This window comes from Convolutriloba macropyga, chromosome 4, assembly GCF_964194025.1.
Source record: "Convolutriloba macropyga chromosome 4, txConMacr16.3, whole genome shotgun sequence".
Taxonomy (NCBI): Eukaryota; Metazoa; Xenacoelomorpha; order Acoela; family Convolutidae; genus Convolutriloba; species Convolutriloba macropyga.
Genome location: NC_134471.1, coordinates 69,959,892 through 69,974,480, shown reverse-complemented (window position 1 = coordinate 69,974,480; position 14,589 = coordinate 69,959,892). Strand labels below are relative to the sequence as shown.

Sequence of the window (14,589 nt, the reverse complement as noted above, 5' to 3'; positions counted from 1 at the left end):
AATCTCTCGCCAATATTGGGGACAAACGAAGCATTAAAAGCAGTTATTGAATAGCCTTAAAAGAGATGTAACTCGGCTAGATTAGATTTATAGAATTTAAATTTTAGATTTTCCAGTTTTGTCCCTAGCTTGGTGGGTCTTATTATGCACCATCAACAGCAAGGATCATATTTTACATAATTATTTACCATGTTATGGAACGGGCTTTCTATCGGGGTGGGGGGTGCATAACATACTGGGTGCGCAAGCGGAGAGGAGCATAGTTTTTAAACTAACTAAAAAAATGGTATATTAGCTTAAGAAGTTTCCACAGAACTCATTTTTTCATCAAATTCTCGTAATCTAATTCAAGAACAAATTTTTTTGAAATATTTAGTGTAGTTTCAGATGGCATTGAACAGAGTCATTAACCTGCTTTTTAAAGAAAAAACAACACGAATTCGCATTGCTGTCTAAAATTTTTTTTCCATAAAAATCTTTAATTTGAAAGCACTTTATAATCAACTCTTTTCATTAGAATAAATAGGCTAATCAACGAACTTTTCAACATTTATGGTTTTTTTGCACGCTATATCTGTGCTCATGGAAACATCATTTGATTGTCCAGAGTTTTTAACGCTATCATTGCGTTCATATTTTTTTCAATTTTCAATCGAATTTTGTTTCCATTTGTTTTGAGACTTTTTGTCATCTTCAGTGGAATCTGGTTGACTTCTCTTGCCTAGCTTTACTGCTCTCTAGGCTTTTTTCATGATTGGTTACGTCTGATAACTCAAACAGATATGCATTTATTTTTCTGTGCTCTGGTTACAATATCAAAAAATGAAATGAGAAGTAGAGATTGGATAAAACAAAAACGCCCAGTTTTGGATCACCGTTTTTTAAACTTTGTTCTAATTAGCTAAAAAATGATTTGCCTTAAATAGTTTTTGTGTGTAAATGAGACTTTCTCTTTAGGCACAGCATTTCCTGTTAAGCATTTCCTGCCGAAGGTCAATAATGCTTGGTAAGCGATTTATTCAGAATGCTCAAATTCCAATGTTCTTTTTTGCAGGTTCGGTTATCCTGACCTTCGTTTTGGATTGTTTGTGCAACAAATTTAGAGAAAAGGCAATTAGTTAACTTCTTATAAGGATCTTTTATTAATAGCCGCAAAGCGATAGCGGCTATTATTGGGGATATCGTGGTTTTTCTTAATTCATCGTCTCCATCGATGATTCTTACGGCCTGACTTCTTGGAATTGATTTTTAGTGACTTCTACTGCTTTGCAGTTACAATTTATGTACATGACGGTATTTGATCTGCTTTTAGCTCAATTGCGTGAATTCCTCACTCAAAAAATGACTTCTGAAATCACTTGATGAACTTTAAATTTTATGAACATTTACTAGTTACAGATCAATAGTGTGCATCCAAATAGTGCCTAACGTGTATGCCCTTAATCTTTAGAATTATAGTCTTGAGTTATTGATTTCGGATATTAATTTTGAAAAAGTGCTATTAGGGCTTTTTCCTTATAGAGCGGATGTCTCATAAAAATGGCAGTCCTTAATAAAAGGACTGCAATTTTATCATCTGCGTGGTTGCATTTTGGTCTTACAGTTCCGGCAAAATCTTTTGAGCCAATCCTGTTCGAACTTGCCGTGTCGAGCAATGCCGAAAATTAATTGAATTAAGGTCTGAATAAATTTATAGCTAATAACGTTCTTTGATATTTCAGTTGTTTATGACGCTGAGAAATAACCCTGCACTGATATAATAAGTTCTTTGCAAGATCGATCCGCAATTCGAACAATTTGGGATTATTGGTCAATTTTTGATTGGCGATAGAGAAGAGTTGTTCGTTAGATAGTTTGCGGCTGGAAGTGGAATAGAGCGAATATGGGTGCATGTTGTCCCAAGTTATCCAAAAGCCAATCATGCGTCAGCATGGCTGAGTCAGACGCACCTCTCTTATCAGGTAAATAACCCGGTCTAAATAAACTAAACAGTTACTACTCCCTCTGTCCCAAAAATGAAAAATTTTCAGTAAACAATATTAAGGGTCACATAGCTGAGAGAAAACTTTGTCATTAGCTGTCCAGACCTTGAATTTGCCTCAATTGTGACTATACCTCTCGTTGAGGTGTGTTTCCCTTAAATAAATGTGAAGTTTGTGCTCACAAATTGTAACAGAAACTCCACAGGATGATCAACTAATTTCTTGAAACTTAAAAGTATTTCACAAATTTCGATGATAATTCGCATCGTATTAAAGTTCCAACGGTATCCTGCGTTCTTTTTTGTGATAGGGCTTAAATATAGATCAAAATTTATAAATTACTTGGTGATAAAAGTTATCTTTGTCATTCATAATTAAATCAGTTGATAAATCGCCCAACATCAATTCATCTCCTGATGCATCAAGACAATTTTGTTTAGCGCTTCTATTTAAGCCCATAAAATCACACAATCGGGTTGCAGTCTACGGTAGTCGAACATTGTAGCCGAGTTTTTTTTTACTTTTCCCTTTGTTGAGGCTTTTATGTTCTGTATCATGAAATGTTGAGAAATGAAGTGTTGAGAAACGCTTTAACCGTTCAACCCAAACCTCCTGGTCTAGTGTGACTCGCTATAAGCTCTTTAAAACATGAAAGGCTGCAAGTGTCTGCAATTACATGGTCGTGGAAACTTTTGTCAAAACCATTGATGTCGATTAGATCAATCGACTGACTGCAATGTTGGGTCCCTCGGAAATAAAGTTCCGTCCATCGGCTAACAACGCTGCTAACCATTTAAAGCGTGTTAAATGCTAATAAAATTCTAATACACAGCTTTTTGCAGGTAATCGTATTCCTTGATTTCTACGATTCGAATGTATAATTTAATGAATAGGCGGAATGGGTGGCTCTGCAGCATCTGGAGTGGGAGGAAGACAGCTTCCCAACGGCACTCTGGACTCACAGAGCAGAGATGCGGACGAGAAGGCTATCTACACGAAAATTATTGACGACACACAGACACAGGTTAGTAATATGGGGTGAATGTGAAGTAATATACAAGCTGGTAGTTAAATGTGCCGATTACTGTTTTTGCGACAAATCTAATAAAGACTCAGCGAGAAATCCTAGGGAGTGTCATGTCGAGAATCCGAGAGCAACCATGGGTATTATATATTGCTGGACTCCCTCCAACTTCAAGGCCCTCGCGTTGGATTGTAGAGAGTGCAGTAGAAGACGTGTAAATTTCTACGGAGCTGAAACTTGATTTATTTACTTAAAGATCCTCTGACGACAGTCCCATTATTAGCTGCAGATTTTACCAATATTTCTTTTGGAATTAAAAACTTAAAATTTGTGTCCAATTTAAAGCATAGAACAAAAGTGCACATGAAAACAAATAAATTTTCTATTAATTTTTTAACTTTGGAAAAAAATCAAGGCAGCATGTTAGAACTATAATTTCGGAATTGAAAGATTTCAATCTATCTTTAATTGGTTTCTGCGGTTTTACCCCTATGGGCAGATTTCAAAGAAGAATGTTCGATTTCAGTCCTCGGTTAAAAGTTTTAATGCTATACAAAGGCATCATTTTATGGAGTGAAAATTGAGCTTTAGTTGTCGAGTCTTTAATTAAAAGGATTTCTGTGGTGTCTAGATCATAGACGTGATGTCAATAGACCAGAGAGGTGGAAACGTATCAGAGTTAGTGGATCGTGCCTCTCTCTATCAGTCCAGATTGCAGTCCCTTGCAAGTAGAGAGAACTCCAAGCAACACTTCACGCCCTCTCCAGAGAACAACAAAATGCCACCTAAAATGGCTCTGTGTACTGAGGGAGACTTTAAAATGCTGCCTCGGGTATCCTCACAAGAAGTACTGTAAGTTAATTCGCTTTTGTATCTTATGCCCGCATTTTTCCTTCCTTTTCCCTTGATTATCGCTGTTTAATTGCTCTTGAACGAAGTTCATAGCAATTATTGTAAACGTGTGTGTCTTTTTTTATGCAAAATTTTCGCTCGACAATTTTGATTTTTCGAGTGACTTCTACGCCCTTGACTTTTTGCTTTTCGCGTGATCTAAAATTCTCTCTCAATCACAATTTCAAGCAGCTGAATTCAGTTGGCGGCAATTTAATACTAAAAGTCAAATGAAAAGTGCGCCGAAACTGGTGTCATTTTTTTTAACTTTAAATCCTAATAGTGGTATATGTTGACCTCTATTGTGGTTATTTGGCCCACTGTTGAAATTTTTAGTCCCATTTAGGCTCCCCTCCCTCCCTCCCCCGCGACTGAAGCAGGCTGCAATTGATTCCCACTAGTCGTTCGAGAGCAATTCTTCCGACGTTTAGTCGGTCATGTTTTTTCGAGTCTTATTATTAGCCGCCATCATCCTTTTCAAGGCTATAATTTAGAAACTCTTTTTTACGACTCGAAGATGAGTATTGGTATTCCAGTTTTTAATAACCTCAAAGCGATGGCTGGGGCTAATATTGGCCTTCTCTTGTTTTGTTAAACTTTTTGAATTGGATTGTATTGGGGCTCTGACTTTTTTTAAGATCTGTTCACACTCTGTAAGGTTTGTGAAGTAAAATTGAACGATGGTTTTGGTCACACCTAAACAGGAAATGGAGTGAAAAAGCGAGTGGCTTTTCTGACATGAATTTTTTTTACTCACAATTTAAATCAGAATGAAAAAACATTTAAGCAAAAATTCGCCTTCTCGATTGTGTTTTTTTTTGTTCACATGCGATAATTTGACTTCAATTTTTACACTGTAAGGTTTTTGAAGTAAAATTGAAGTGATGGTGTCACGCCCCTATTTCGTCCCTCATAGTTACGTGATGATTTTCCTTTAAATATCCATAATTAAGTGCTATAATTTAGTTCATATTCAGATAGATCTCAAGGCCATATATAGCTAGTATTTTCATCTAGGCCTGTTACCCCTAAATTGTTTATGTTTATTAAAAACAACCGCAGATTGACAGTTCACTGATAAACATATTAACTGCCTAAAAACCTCAATATTTACTTTTTTGAGTTCCTCGACGATTAATTCGCATAATTGGTAATTAACTTCATGAGAAACTATGTACTTGGTGAGGTAATTCTTCTGATAAAGTAGGTGCTAATACGGAACTTGTATATGTATTTAACAAACATCATGAGACGTAAAAGAGCCGGAAATTGCCCAACTTGTAGATCAGTAAATATTTGCGAAGGACCAATACAGCCCAAGGTACAGCCCTGCGGAACGACGATCAGGAGAACACCGGAGAACCAGCCTAGTGATCAGTTGCTAATCAAAACTCAGCAAAAACTTAAAACTCCTTATCCAATCATTGAAACTTCGCCTTTATTTCTCATATAATAATTGAAGATCGAACTGGAAATTCTGCCTAAAATAACTAAGTTAGAACAGACTTCTTTAGAGTTAATTTGTGGTTAAGCAAAGCTCTTGAAACCAAGGCAACTAGTGGATATATCGCACATACGAACCGCTCAATAAAAGGCTATCACTAGCTAAATTTATTCAAAATATATCCGCTAAAAATCGCACTGTGAAACACCAAAATAAGTCCTTGAAAAATGACAATAATTCATATCATTTATTCCAAATATTTACCTCAATAATCCAGCAAGAAAGGCCTTAAAAATCAGTGCGTAACAGATAGTTGTGGTCACACCTAAACAGGAAGTGGAGTGAAAAAGCGAGTGGTTTTTCTGACTTGAAATTTTTTCACTCACAATTTAAAGCAGAATGAGAAAACATTTTTTAAAAATAATTCGCCTTCTCGATTGTGTTTTTTTGTTCACATGCGCTAATTTGACCTCAATTTTTACTGTTTTTTTTAATTGCTCTTGAACGAAGTTCATAGCAATTTTTGTAAACGTGTGTCTTTTTTTATGCAAATTTGTTGCTTGACAATTTTGTGCTTCTCTTCTAGAACATTCTTTGACTTCTCATGTGACTTTTTTTACGCTTTTGTTCATTATTTGTGAGTGATCTCTTTTGCTCTCTCCGAAGTAAAGCCTGTTGCTAATATATAATCGGTTGCGGTTTAAACATACGTGAAACATAGCGCATTGGTTAGTGCGGGTGGCTATGGATCGGGTTTTCAAGGGTTCGAATCCCGTTGAGAAAAGGTTTTTTGCACCCTATAAAGAAAAATTGATTTAGGCTAGAGACCCTGAATTAAATTGCCTCGCCTGTCGTTCAAGAGCAATTCTTCCGACATTTGTCGGTTTAGGTTTCAATTTTTTGATAGGATTTTATAAATGGTTTTTCCAATCCATTCACTGTCCAATATAGGTGTAGATTTCTTTTTTGTCAGTGAATGTTTTTTGAATAGACTTGTCCTGCTATGTTTTTACACTTTTTTCAATGAAATAGCTTTAAAACGGGAAAAACAGGTATTTCTCGACCGGCAATAAAATTTTCTTGAACCTTTTTGTTCTTTTTACAGTTCTTTTAGTTTAAGGGGTAATGAGACTTTTTGAAGCTCAAATCTGCGGTATTAAGTAAATTGAAGATTTTAGTACCTTTTTTGTTATCATGATTTTTTTTGTTGAGTTTCTGTCATCTGTTTCATCGTATCTTACGAAATTATATTGTAGAGTGCAGGTTTAACTCTGTAGTTTTTGCCAAGAATTGATGATTTCCATGAATTTAGTGTCTTTGAACGTAGCTAAAGTTTTAGTTAATTTCAAATTTCAATATGATTTTTTTGTAACTACAAAGTTTTCAACGTGTTTGTTTAGTTAAAAACTGACAGGTAATCAGTAGCCTATCTGGCCGCTGGGTTCTTGAATCATTTTTGATAACACAGGTATGTTCCTCAGGATAGTAACACTAGGAATATTGAGAGATTTTATTTAAATCTTGCTTTTACAAAAGAAAATCACTGTGTGTGGCTTTCGCTTATGCTTGTCGCCTGTGTCCAGATGATAGCTGTGAAATACTGGATTTACTATGATATCTATTATGATATCTGTGAAATACCTTTTTGTCTTTTTTGCCGAATATTTGTTTGTTAATTATTGGTTTTCGTTATCTTAACAAGCAGTGTAAATTTAATTCAAATTCGGTTTTGTTAATTCTCAAACTGTAAACAATTTATTTGGCTGTTGTTCCAATTCCTCTGTTAGTCAATTGAAAGATTTTCTTAGTTTTTCATTTAATTCGTTAGTTTCTATTTAAGGATTGTCTTGCTATGTTTTTGTAAGATGGTTTGACTTTTCTCACTGACTTTGAGCTTTTAAAACGGGACAAAGAGGTAAAGCTCGGCGGGCATTAAATTGCAATGCAGGCCCTTAGCTGTTTTTAGTAGTCTCTAAGGTGCTTAATGCACGAAATTGCTTAGCTGTTGTTGATCCCTGAGTTCAGCAATTTTTTGTTCTTTTTGTCAATTGTCATAATTTTTTTGTTAATGTGTTTATTTTAAAGGTCGGGCATAGTTTGTATGGCAATTCGACTATGCGAAATTTCCTTTTTTTTCTATTGTATTTGTTTTTTTGTTCTTCTTGCCAACTTTACACTAGAGTCGAAGCAGTTTTCGCTGATTTCAAGTTTGTGGAAATTTTTTTTAGGATTTTCAGGTTGTTTTTAATTTTATAGGCCAACGAAACATTTTGTTGGTTTGATTAATTTTGTTGTTTTGATTGAGTTCCTGTCCTCTGTTTGCTCGGTTTCTGTTTAACTGGAAAATGCCAGTTAATCAGTAGCCTATCTTGCTGCTGTGTTCTCGAATCTTTTTTGACAACACAATTATATTTTTCAGGATAATGACGCTAAGAATATTGAGATTTTCATAAAACTTGTTTTTACGAAAGAAAATTTTTTAGAGTGGTTTTCGTTTATGCTTGTTGTTTGTACGGAGTGATATCTGTAAATTACTTGCTTGCTTTTCTTTTGAATACTTGTGTATTATTTATCGGTTCTCGTAACCTTAACAACCAGAGTATTTTCAATTAAAATTCCGTTGTGATAGTTCTCAAATTATGTAAACAATTTTTTGTTTGGCTTCTGTTTTGTTTCTGTTAGTCAATTGAAATTCTTTCAAGTTTGTTATTCAGTTCTTCGGATTTTAATTCAGGACCTGTACTGCTATTTTTAAAATTTTTGATTTTTATTACAAACATATGACGTCACAATCGCTTCAAAGCTGCTTTTTGTTCATTCGTTCATGCAATTTCAAATAAATTGTAAGCGTGACGTCGTTTTCACTCTTAATGGAGCGTGTTTTTTTCATTCGCGTGATTAATTTCTAAGTCAAAAACTGATCACTCTCAAAAATGACTTCCTCCATATGAAATTGACTTTTTTTTACTTTATTTCATGGAGATACGTTCAAATGAGTATGTGTCACTCTAATTAAAATTCATTGGAGATCAGCTTTTGGAAGCAGCAATAACTTCCTAATGCCCTGTCAAAATAACATATAATAATGATTTTTTTTTGGTTTTTCCTGTACTGTCTTTTTTAGGCTATTTTGAGGCTATTTCCTGTAAATCTGTCTCTTTTTTGACTGCAGCAAGTTTGTACATGACTTCAATTTTGAATTTCGATTTTCGGACATCGACCTCTGTTTTAGAACGTTGACTTCAGTTTTGGAACAGTCTCTAAGCTTCTGATATATATCAAGCAGGAATTGCATTGCTGGTAATATTCAAAGTTGGAAAGTCTTTTTTGGAAGTTTTCTTTCCATAATATCTTCTCCCTATCCAAACTCCAATGTAGCTGAAGCATTTTTGTTCATGGCTTGAACTTTGACTTTGTTTTTTTTCAAATTTTCACTTCTGTTTGAGAACGTCTACTTCTTCTTCGCAACATTGGTTTTTAGCTGTTGCTCTATCATTCATCTTCTCAGCCGGTTATTGTAGCGCACTTTTTTACATTTCACAATTTGAATGTATTTGAATTTGAATTACAACTGGAAATTGAGTATTGGTGAAGCCTCTTTTTGTTATCGATGATTTTCTGCATTACTTAAAACAGGATGTAAATTTCAATGCCGAAATTGAAAAGTCAAACGGCTGAACGAAATGAAAAGGGGGAAAGAATATGAAGGGATTTGTTGCTTATGCAGCGTTTTGAGAGATCAAGTAAAGTGGGTGTACAAAAGTTTTGCTAAGCTAGCGAATTTTTTGATCTTCTACAGCTTTTTTCAGAGCATGTGTTATAAATGTTCCTTTACTTTTTTGGGTGAAGTGTTTTAAACCATAATAACATTTAATCGTACGAGTGAGATTATTTTGACCATCTCACTCATGAGTTTTTTACGCATTCTTGATCAATTGTTGTGATTTCGCAGTTACTGTAGCAGTTGTTGTAGCAGATGCTTTTGTAGCAGTTATTTTTACTCATTTCATGTTTTTGGTGTCTGTGGAATATTTTTGGCTGAATTTTGCGGCTTTTTGATTTCTTTAATATTTGATTTCCTGAAGTTTGTTTTAATTGAAGAACATAGGCTAGGCTAAATTAACACAATTTTTTCTTTATTTTTCATTTTTGAAAATTTCTGCCTAATTTTTTTTTGTTTTTTTCTGGTTTTCAGATTTTTTCATGTTCAATTGTTTAATTAGGGTTGTTTAAACGGTTAATATTCCTATGTGAAATTAGTTAGAGGTTTTGTAGCACATAGGTTTTGAAAATATTAAAGAATTCTGCTGTTTTGTTGTTTTTAATTCCTCATGTTTAAACTGTTTTTCAGTTGCGTTTGGTTGTCACTTGAGTGCTAAATGAATCCACAGGAACTATTTCTCAAAGTGTTTTAAACACAGATTTTGAGACGTGGCAATTTTTAGAGAGAATTAGAAAATTCAACAGGTTTTATGATTTTTTTCCTACAATTATTTTTGTTTGGCTCGGCTTTTCTTTTTTTTCGTATTTTTTTCCTTTTCCCCGCACTCGAAATTTTTTTGTTGATTACAATTACATTTTACCAGACCGTCTACTATAAACAATGCTTTTGGAGTGGGAACTTTTATTTTTACGTTTTCTTCCGTTTGTTTTTCCAACCTGAATGGCAAAATAAAATTGATAGTTTATCAGTTATTGGTTTTCTGAGCTCTAATTTAATTTTTACTTCGAGTCGATTTCGGAGTCTTCCGGCTACTGGAAGTGGATCGAAAATGCAAGTGGTTTTGCGGCGTGAAGTTTTTGCTGGAAATTTCAAGAAGAGAGAAAAGGCATTTATGCAAATTTTAGCGTTCTCTTTAGTGGTTTTTTGTTCAAATGCGGTGATTTGACTTCGATTTTTACTGTTTTTTTCTTTGGTCTTTTGATCGAACTTTTCTTGATACTTTTCCCATCTATTCATAGTACTTTCCATGTAGTGTTTTGTTTAGTGAATGAAAATTTTTTGAATTGTAGGCCGGAGCTTGTCCTATGTTTTTTACTCCCAACAAAATTAATCCTTGGTACCGTAAGACACATTTTGTTCATTTTTCGTGAAATCGTTGATTGACTTCGGGCTAATTTTCTTTGCTCTGTTTGACCAAAACGTTTTGGTCTTTCAGTCCCAATGAGGGTTACGTTGATCGATGGCTGCTTCTGCGGTGATCCAACTGCCTCCCGTCACCCCTCACCCACAACACCCACCTATCCACTTCCGCATAAAATATTTTGCCATTTTTTGATAATACTATAGTTTGTTTTCATTTTCTGCTGACTTCGTTTTATGTTACTTCCCTTTTCCTTTGATATTTGTGGTTTATGGTAGGTTAGCTCGTTGCACGGCTCTTCGAGTCGTTTCTTGTTTTCTACCGGTTGTTCCTTTTCAGCTGAAGCAAGTTTGTTCATGACTTGGACTTTAAATTTTGTTTTCAAACTTTGACTTTGTATTAGAACATAGACTTCCTTTTTGTCTGGGGCTGTTTTGTTTGGAACTGTTTTGTCTGTTCATCAAAGACTAGTGCATTAAGTTATGAAATTTCCTTAGAATATATTTCCAATTGGTATTAGCAATTAGCTTATTGTCCTCCAATTTAGAGGCGGATTTCACCAAAGTTATCGAATCGTATGAACCGAGACAAAATTAGAACACTTGTTGACACTTGCTGTCGTCAACAATTTTTCGCTTTATTTTGTTTATCTTAACTCCCAATTTCGGCCAGTGGGATTAACGGCGGCTATTTCCGGCAATCTGTCGGCTATGTTGCAAATGATGGAACATTTTATACCCAGAGCAGACTCATACAACTAATCTTCTGCTCTTTGAGTTTTGCATTTAGCTTCAGTCAATAGGATTCTCGATCGCGCGAGAAGCAGCCTAACAACCTTGTGTTTTAGCCTCATGAATGAAATTCTGACGCAGTTTGAAGAGGCATACATTGAGATCAGAGTGAAACACACGGAACCTTTGATTGCACCTTTAGAGATCTAATACCTCTTTGTAGCACTGAAACCAACGATTTCCCACCACCGAACACATTTGAAAGGAAACATACTTGACCTGCCGGCGATAACTTCTGACGACGCTTTTTTTGCAAATGTTTTATTAATGTGTCTCCTTTAAAAAAATTTCTGGATTCTGACCAAGTTATTAAAAATTCAACCCTCGGATGAACACCAGAAATGATTCTTATTGACCATACAAGTCTTCATTCTCAGTTCTGCTGCTTATCTTTTTAGGATAGAATGCTTATCAATTATATTAATTTCATGAAAAGAATTATATTGCTCGAAGACAGTATACATAATAGTATTATTAGTAGCATGTTTTGCAGCTTGATTTATTAAGGAATTTTTTCAATGAAATGTAATTTTTCTTATGGCTTCTAAGAAAGTTCATCCCGGGAATTATTATTGTTTTGTTTATTTTGCTCAAGTTAGTTAGCCGAGTTTTCTTTTGGTAACTTGTATCACTAGCGCTTTCACATTAATGAGTCTTTATAGCAGTTAGTCACACGGAGCACTTATTGAGTACCACAGCCGTCCATTTTGATATTTATTTTTGCAGTTTTGATTACTTTTGAATATATTTGCTCCCTTTGGACTTGACGGTTGCATAAGTATAAAGTGGTCTTTAAATTGATGCAATAGTGACATGTTCTATTTAGAAGGTGCTGAAATGAAGTATGTGATTAACCTAGTCTGTCCATGTGCTTCCTGATTACTTCTTTTTTTTAAACGTATAATTTCAGCCGGATTGTTTTGTTGGGGAATCAAAACCTTTTAATTTTCATTAAATGATCCTTTACTTTTGTTGACGTAATTTTGCACGACCAGAAGACCCAATTCCTGATATATTTTACACGGGTGTTTCAAAGAAAGATAGGCTGATACCGAAGCATATATGCGCGATTCGTCACGATCAGCTGGCATATTATCAATGAAACTTTCATTAATAGCCGCCCTCATCTTCTTAGCCGGCTATTATAGCGCTCCTAATTATTTTTACTCCGTCGAACAAAAAAATGTTTCGCTTTACCTCAATTTGCCGCTTTTTCAACATTTTGCGTGAAATCTTTGTGACTTCTGTAGACTAGTTTCTCTCTTCTCTGATTCTGCTAAAAGTGATTTTGAACATCAGTTGGTCAACAAAGCAATTCAAAATGAACAGAGTCAGTATAAAAAATTGAAGTCAGAAATAGAAACGGGATAAACCCATCAAGCCCAATTTTAGATTCACGCAATTTGAACGTCGTTCGTATAAGTATTAGTTACCTCTCTCTAATGATTATTGGTATTGATAGTAGCCCATGTAGCCTCTCTCTAGAAGTATGTTCAACAACGAAATGCCATTAAAATAAATCGGACTTAAAAAAATTTTTTTAAATATCTATTCTTTCAATCCCAATCATGCTTATTGGAATCAACGGCGGCTATTTTCCGGCAATCTGGCGGGTATGTTTTTGCTTTACATCAGCAAGCAATTCCTTTTCTCTAAAAAACTTAACCCGACTGTTTCTACATTTCGAATCTCTAATGGCAACGTCGGACAGCCGTTGTTACCTGCTATTGATCCTTCCCCCTCCCCAACTAACTGAGCTCTTAACTGATGCTAACTGTTAATTTCAGAACCTTCCATCCATGGAACTTCTTTCCACCCCAGTTCTGTTTAATTATCTCTCTTTAGATGCTCTCCCGTAAACTTATTAACATCACCCAGTCGGTCACTTTTTTCCCGGGTACGCCTAGACAAGGCCACATCAAAAGTTTTAGAAAATGACAAAGCCCTTGAAACTATAAGCAAACCGTATCTTTCGGGATATGTTGTAAGAATAAATGACACCTTTAACCCAGTAAACTGTGTAGCCATAACACTGTGGCGCGATTGGTCACGATAGGTTGGCATAATAATAAAACTCTTAACTTGCTTTTCATCAGCAAGTTTTTTCTCTTTTATACAAAATTCTTTGCCTAATCCGGCTATTTCTTCATTCGGAATCTCTAATGGTAATTTAGGTCGACCGTTTTCACGTACTATTGATGCACTCCCCTCCCCAACTAACTGAGCTTTCAACTGATGCCAACTGTTAATTCGAGAAACTTCCACGCGTGGAACTTTCACCCAAGATCTATTAACTAATCCCTGTTTAGGTGCTCGCCCTTAAATATTCTAACATCACCCAGTAGTTCACTTCTTTGACGGGTGCGCTTTAACAAGGCCACATTAAAAGTTTTAAAAACGCGATTCGTCACAATGAGCTGGCATATTACCAATGAAACTTTCACTTTGCTTTATCAGCAAGTGATTGATTCCTCTTCTCTACAAAACTCTTTGGTTTGACCCGACTATTTCTTCATTTCTAATCTCTAATGGCAATTTCGGCTTACTCTTTTCACATTCTATTGACTCCCTCCCCTCCCCAAATAACTTAGCCCTGAATTGGTGCCAACTGTTTAATACAGAACCTTCCACCCGTGGAACTTCTTTAACCCAGTAAACTGTCTCGCCATAACAACAGGACGCGATTCGTCACAATAAGTTGGCATATTATCAATGAAACTTTCAACTTTTTTACATCAGCAAGTGATTGCTCTTTTCTGCAAAACTCTTGGTTAATCCGACTTTTTCTTCATTTCTAATCTCTAATGGCAAATTCGGCCAACCATTTTTTATCTATTATTGACCACGTCCCCTCCCAAATAAACTTAGTCTTTAATTGATGCCAACCATTCATTCCAGAACCTTCTCGTGGATTTTCTTTCTTTTCGGGATGCGTTGATAGAATATTTGACATCTTTAACCCAGTAAACTGTCTCGCCTTAGCACTATGGCGCCATTCGTCACGATAAGCTGGCATATTATCAGTGAAACTTTGAACTTGCTTTACAGTTGCAAGCGATTCCTCTCCTCTACAAAACTTTATTGGTAACCCGAATGTTTTTTAATTGTGATTCTCTAATGGCAACCTGGGTCAACCGTTTTCAGCTATTTACGCCATCCGATCCCAAAATAAATTAGCCCTTAACTGATGCTAACTTTTCATTCCAGAACCTTGCAGTCATAGAACTTCTTTCTAACCAAGTTCTTATAACTTATCCTTCCTTAGATATACAACCTAACTAACTAACATCACCCAGTTGGTCACTTTCTGCCAGATGCGCCTAAAAAGGCTACATTAGAAGCATTTCAAAGTGGCAAAAAAACTAAAAACTAC

The 14,589-nt window shown here is 35.3% G+C and overlaps 1 protein-coding gene across 1 annotated transcript; it reads left to right on the top strand.

The window, feature by feature from the left end:
* The first annotated feature begins 1,710 nt into the window (after positions 1–1,710).
* Positions 1,711–11,517, top strand: LOC142338640 (uncharacterized). Its single transcript, XM_075388483.1, has 4 exons — positions 1,711–1,961; positions 2,876–3,006; positions 3,638–3,858; positions 11,273–11,517. The coding sequence occupies exons 1-4, from the start codon at positions 1,883–1,885 to the stop codon at positions 11,364–11,366; spliced, it is 525 nt and encodes a 174-aa protein (XP_075244598.1). The 5' UTR covers positions 1,711–1,882; the 3' UTR covers positions 11,367–11,517.
* The last annotated feature ends 3,072 nt before the right edge of the window (positions 11,518–14,589 follow it).

Coding starts and splice junctions, on each gene's coding strand:
- LOC142338640 (XM_075388483.1), top strand. CDS start 1,883: ATGGGTGCATGTTGTCCCAAGTTATCCAAAAGCCAATCATGCGTCAGC. Junction 1,962..2,875: donor AGACGCACCTCTCTTATCAG/GTAAATAACCCG, acceptor TTTAATGAATAG/GCGGAATGGGTGGCTCTGCA. Junction 3,007..3,637: donor TTGACGACACACAGACACAG/GTTAGTAATATG, acceptor TGTGGTGTCTAG/ATCATAGACGTGATGTCAAT.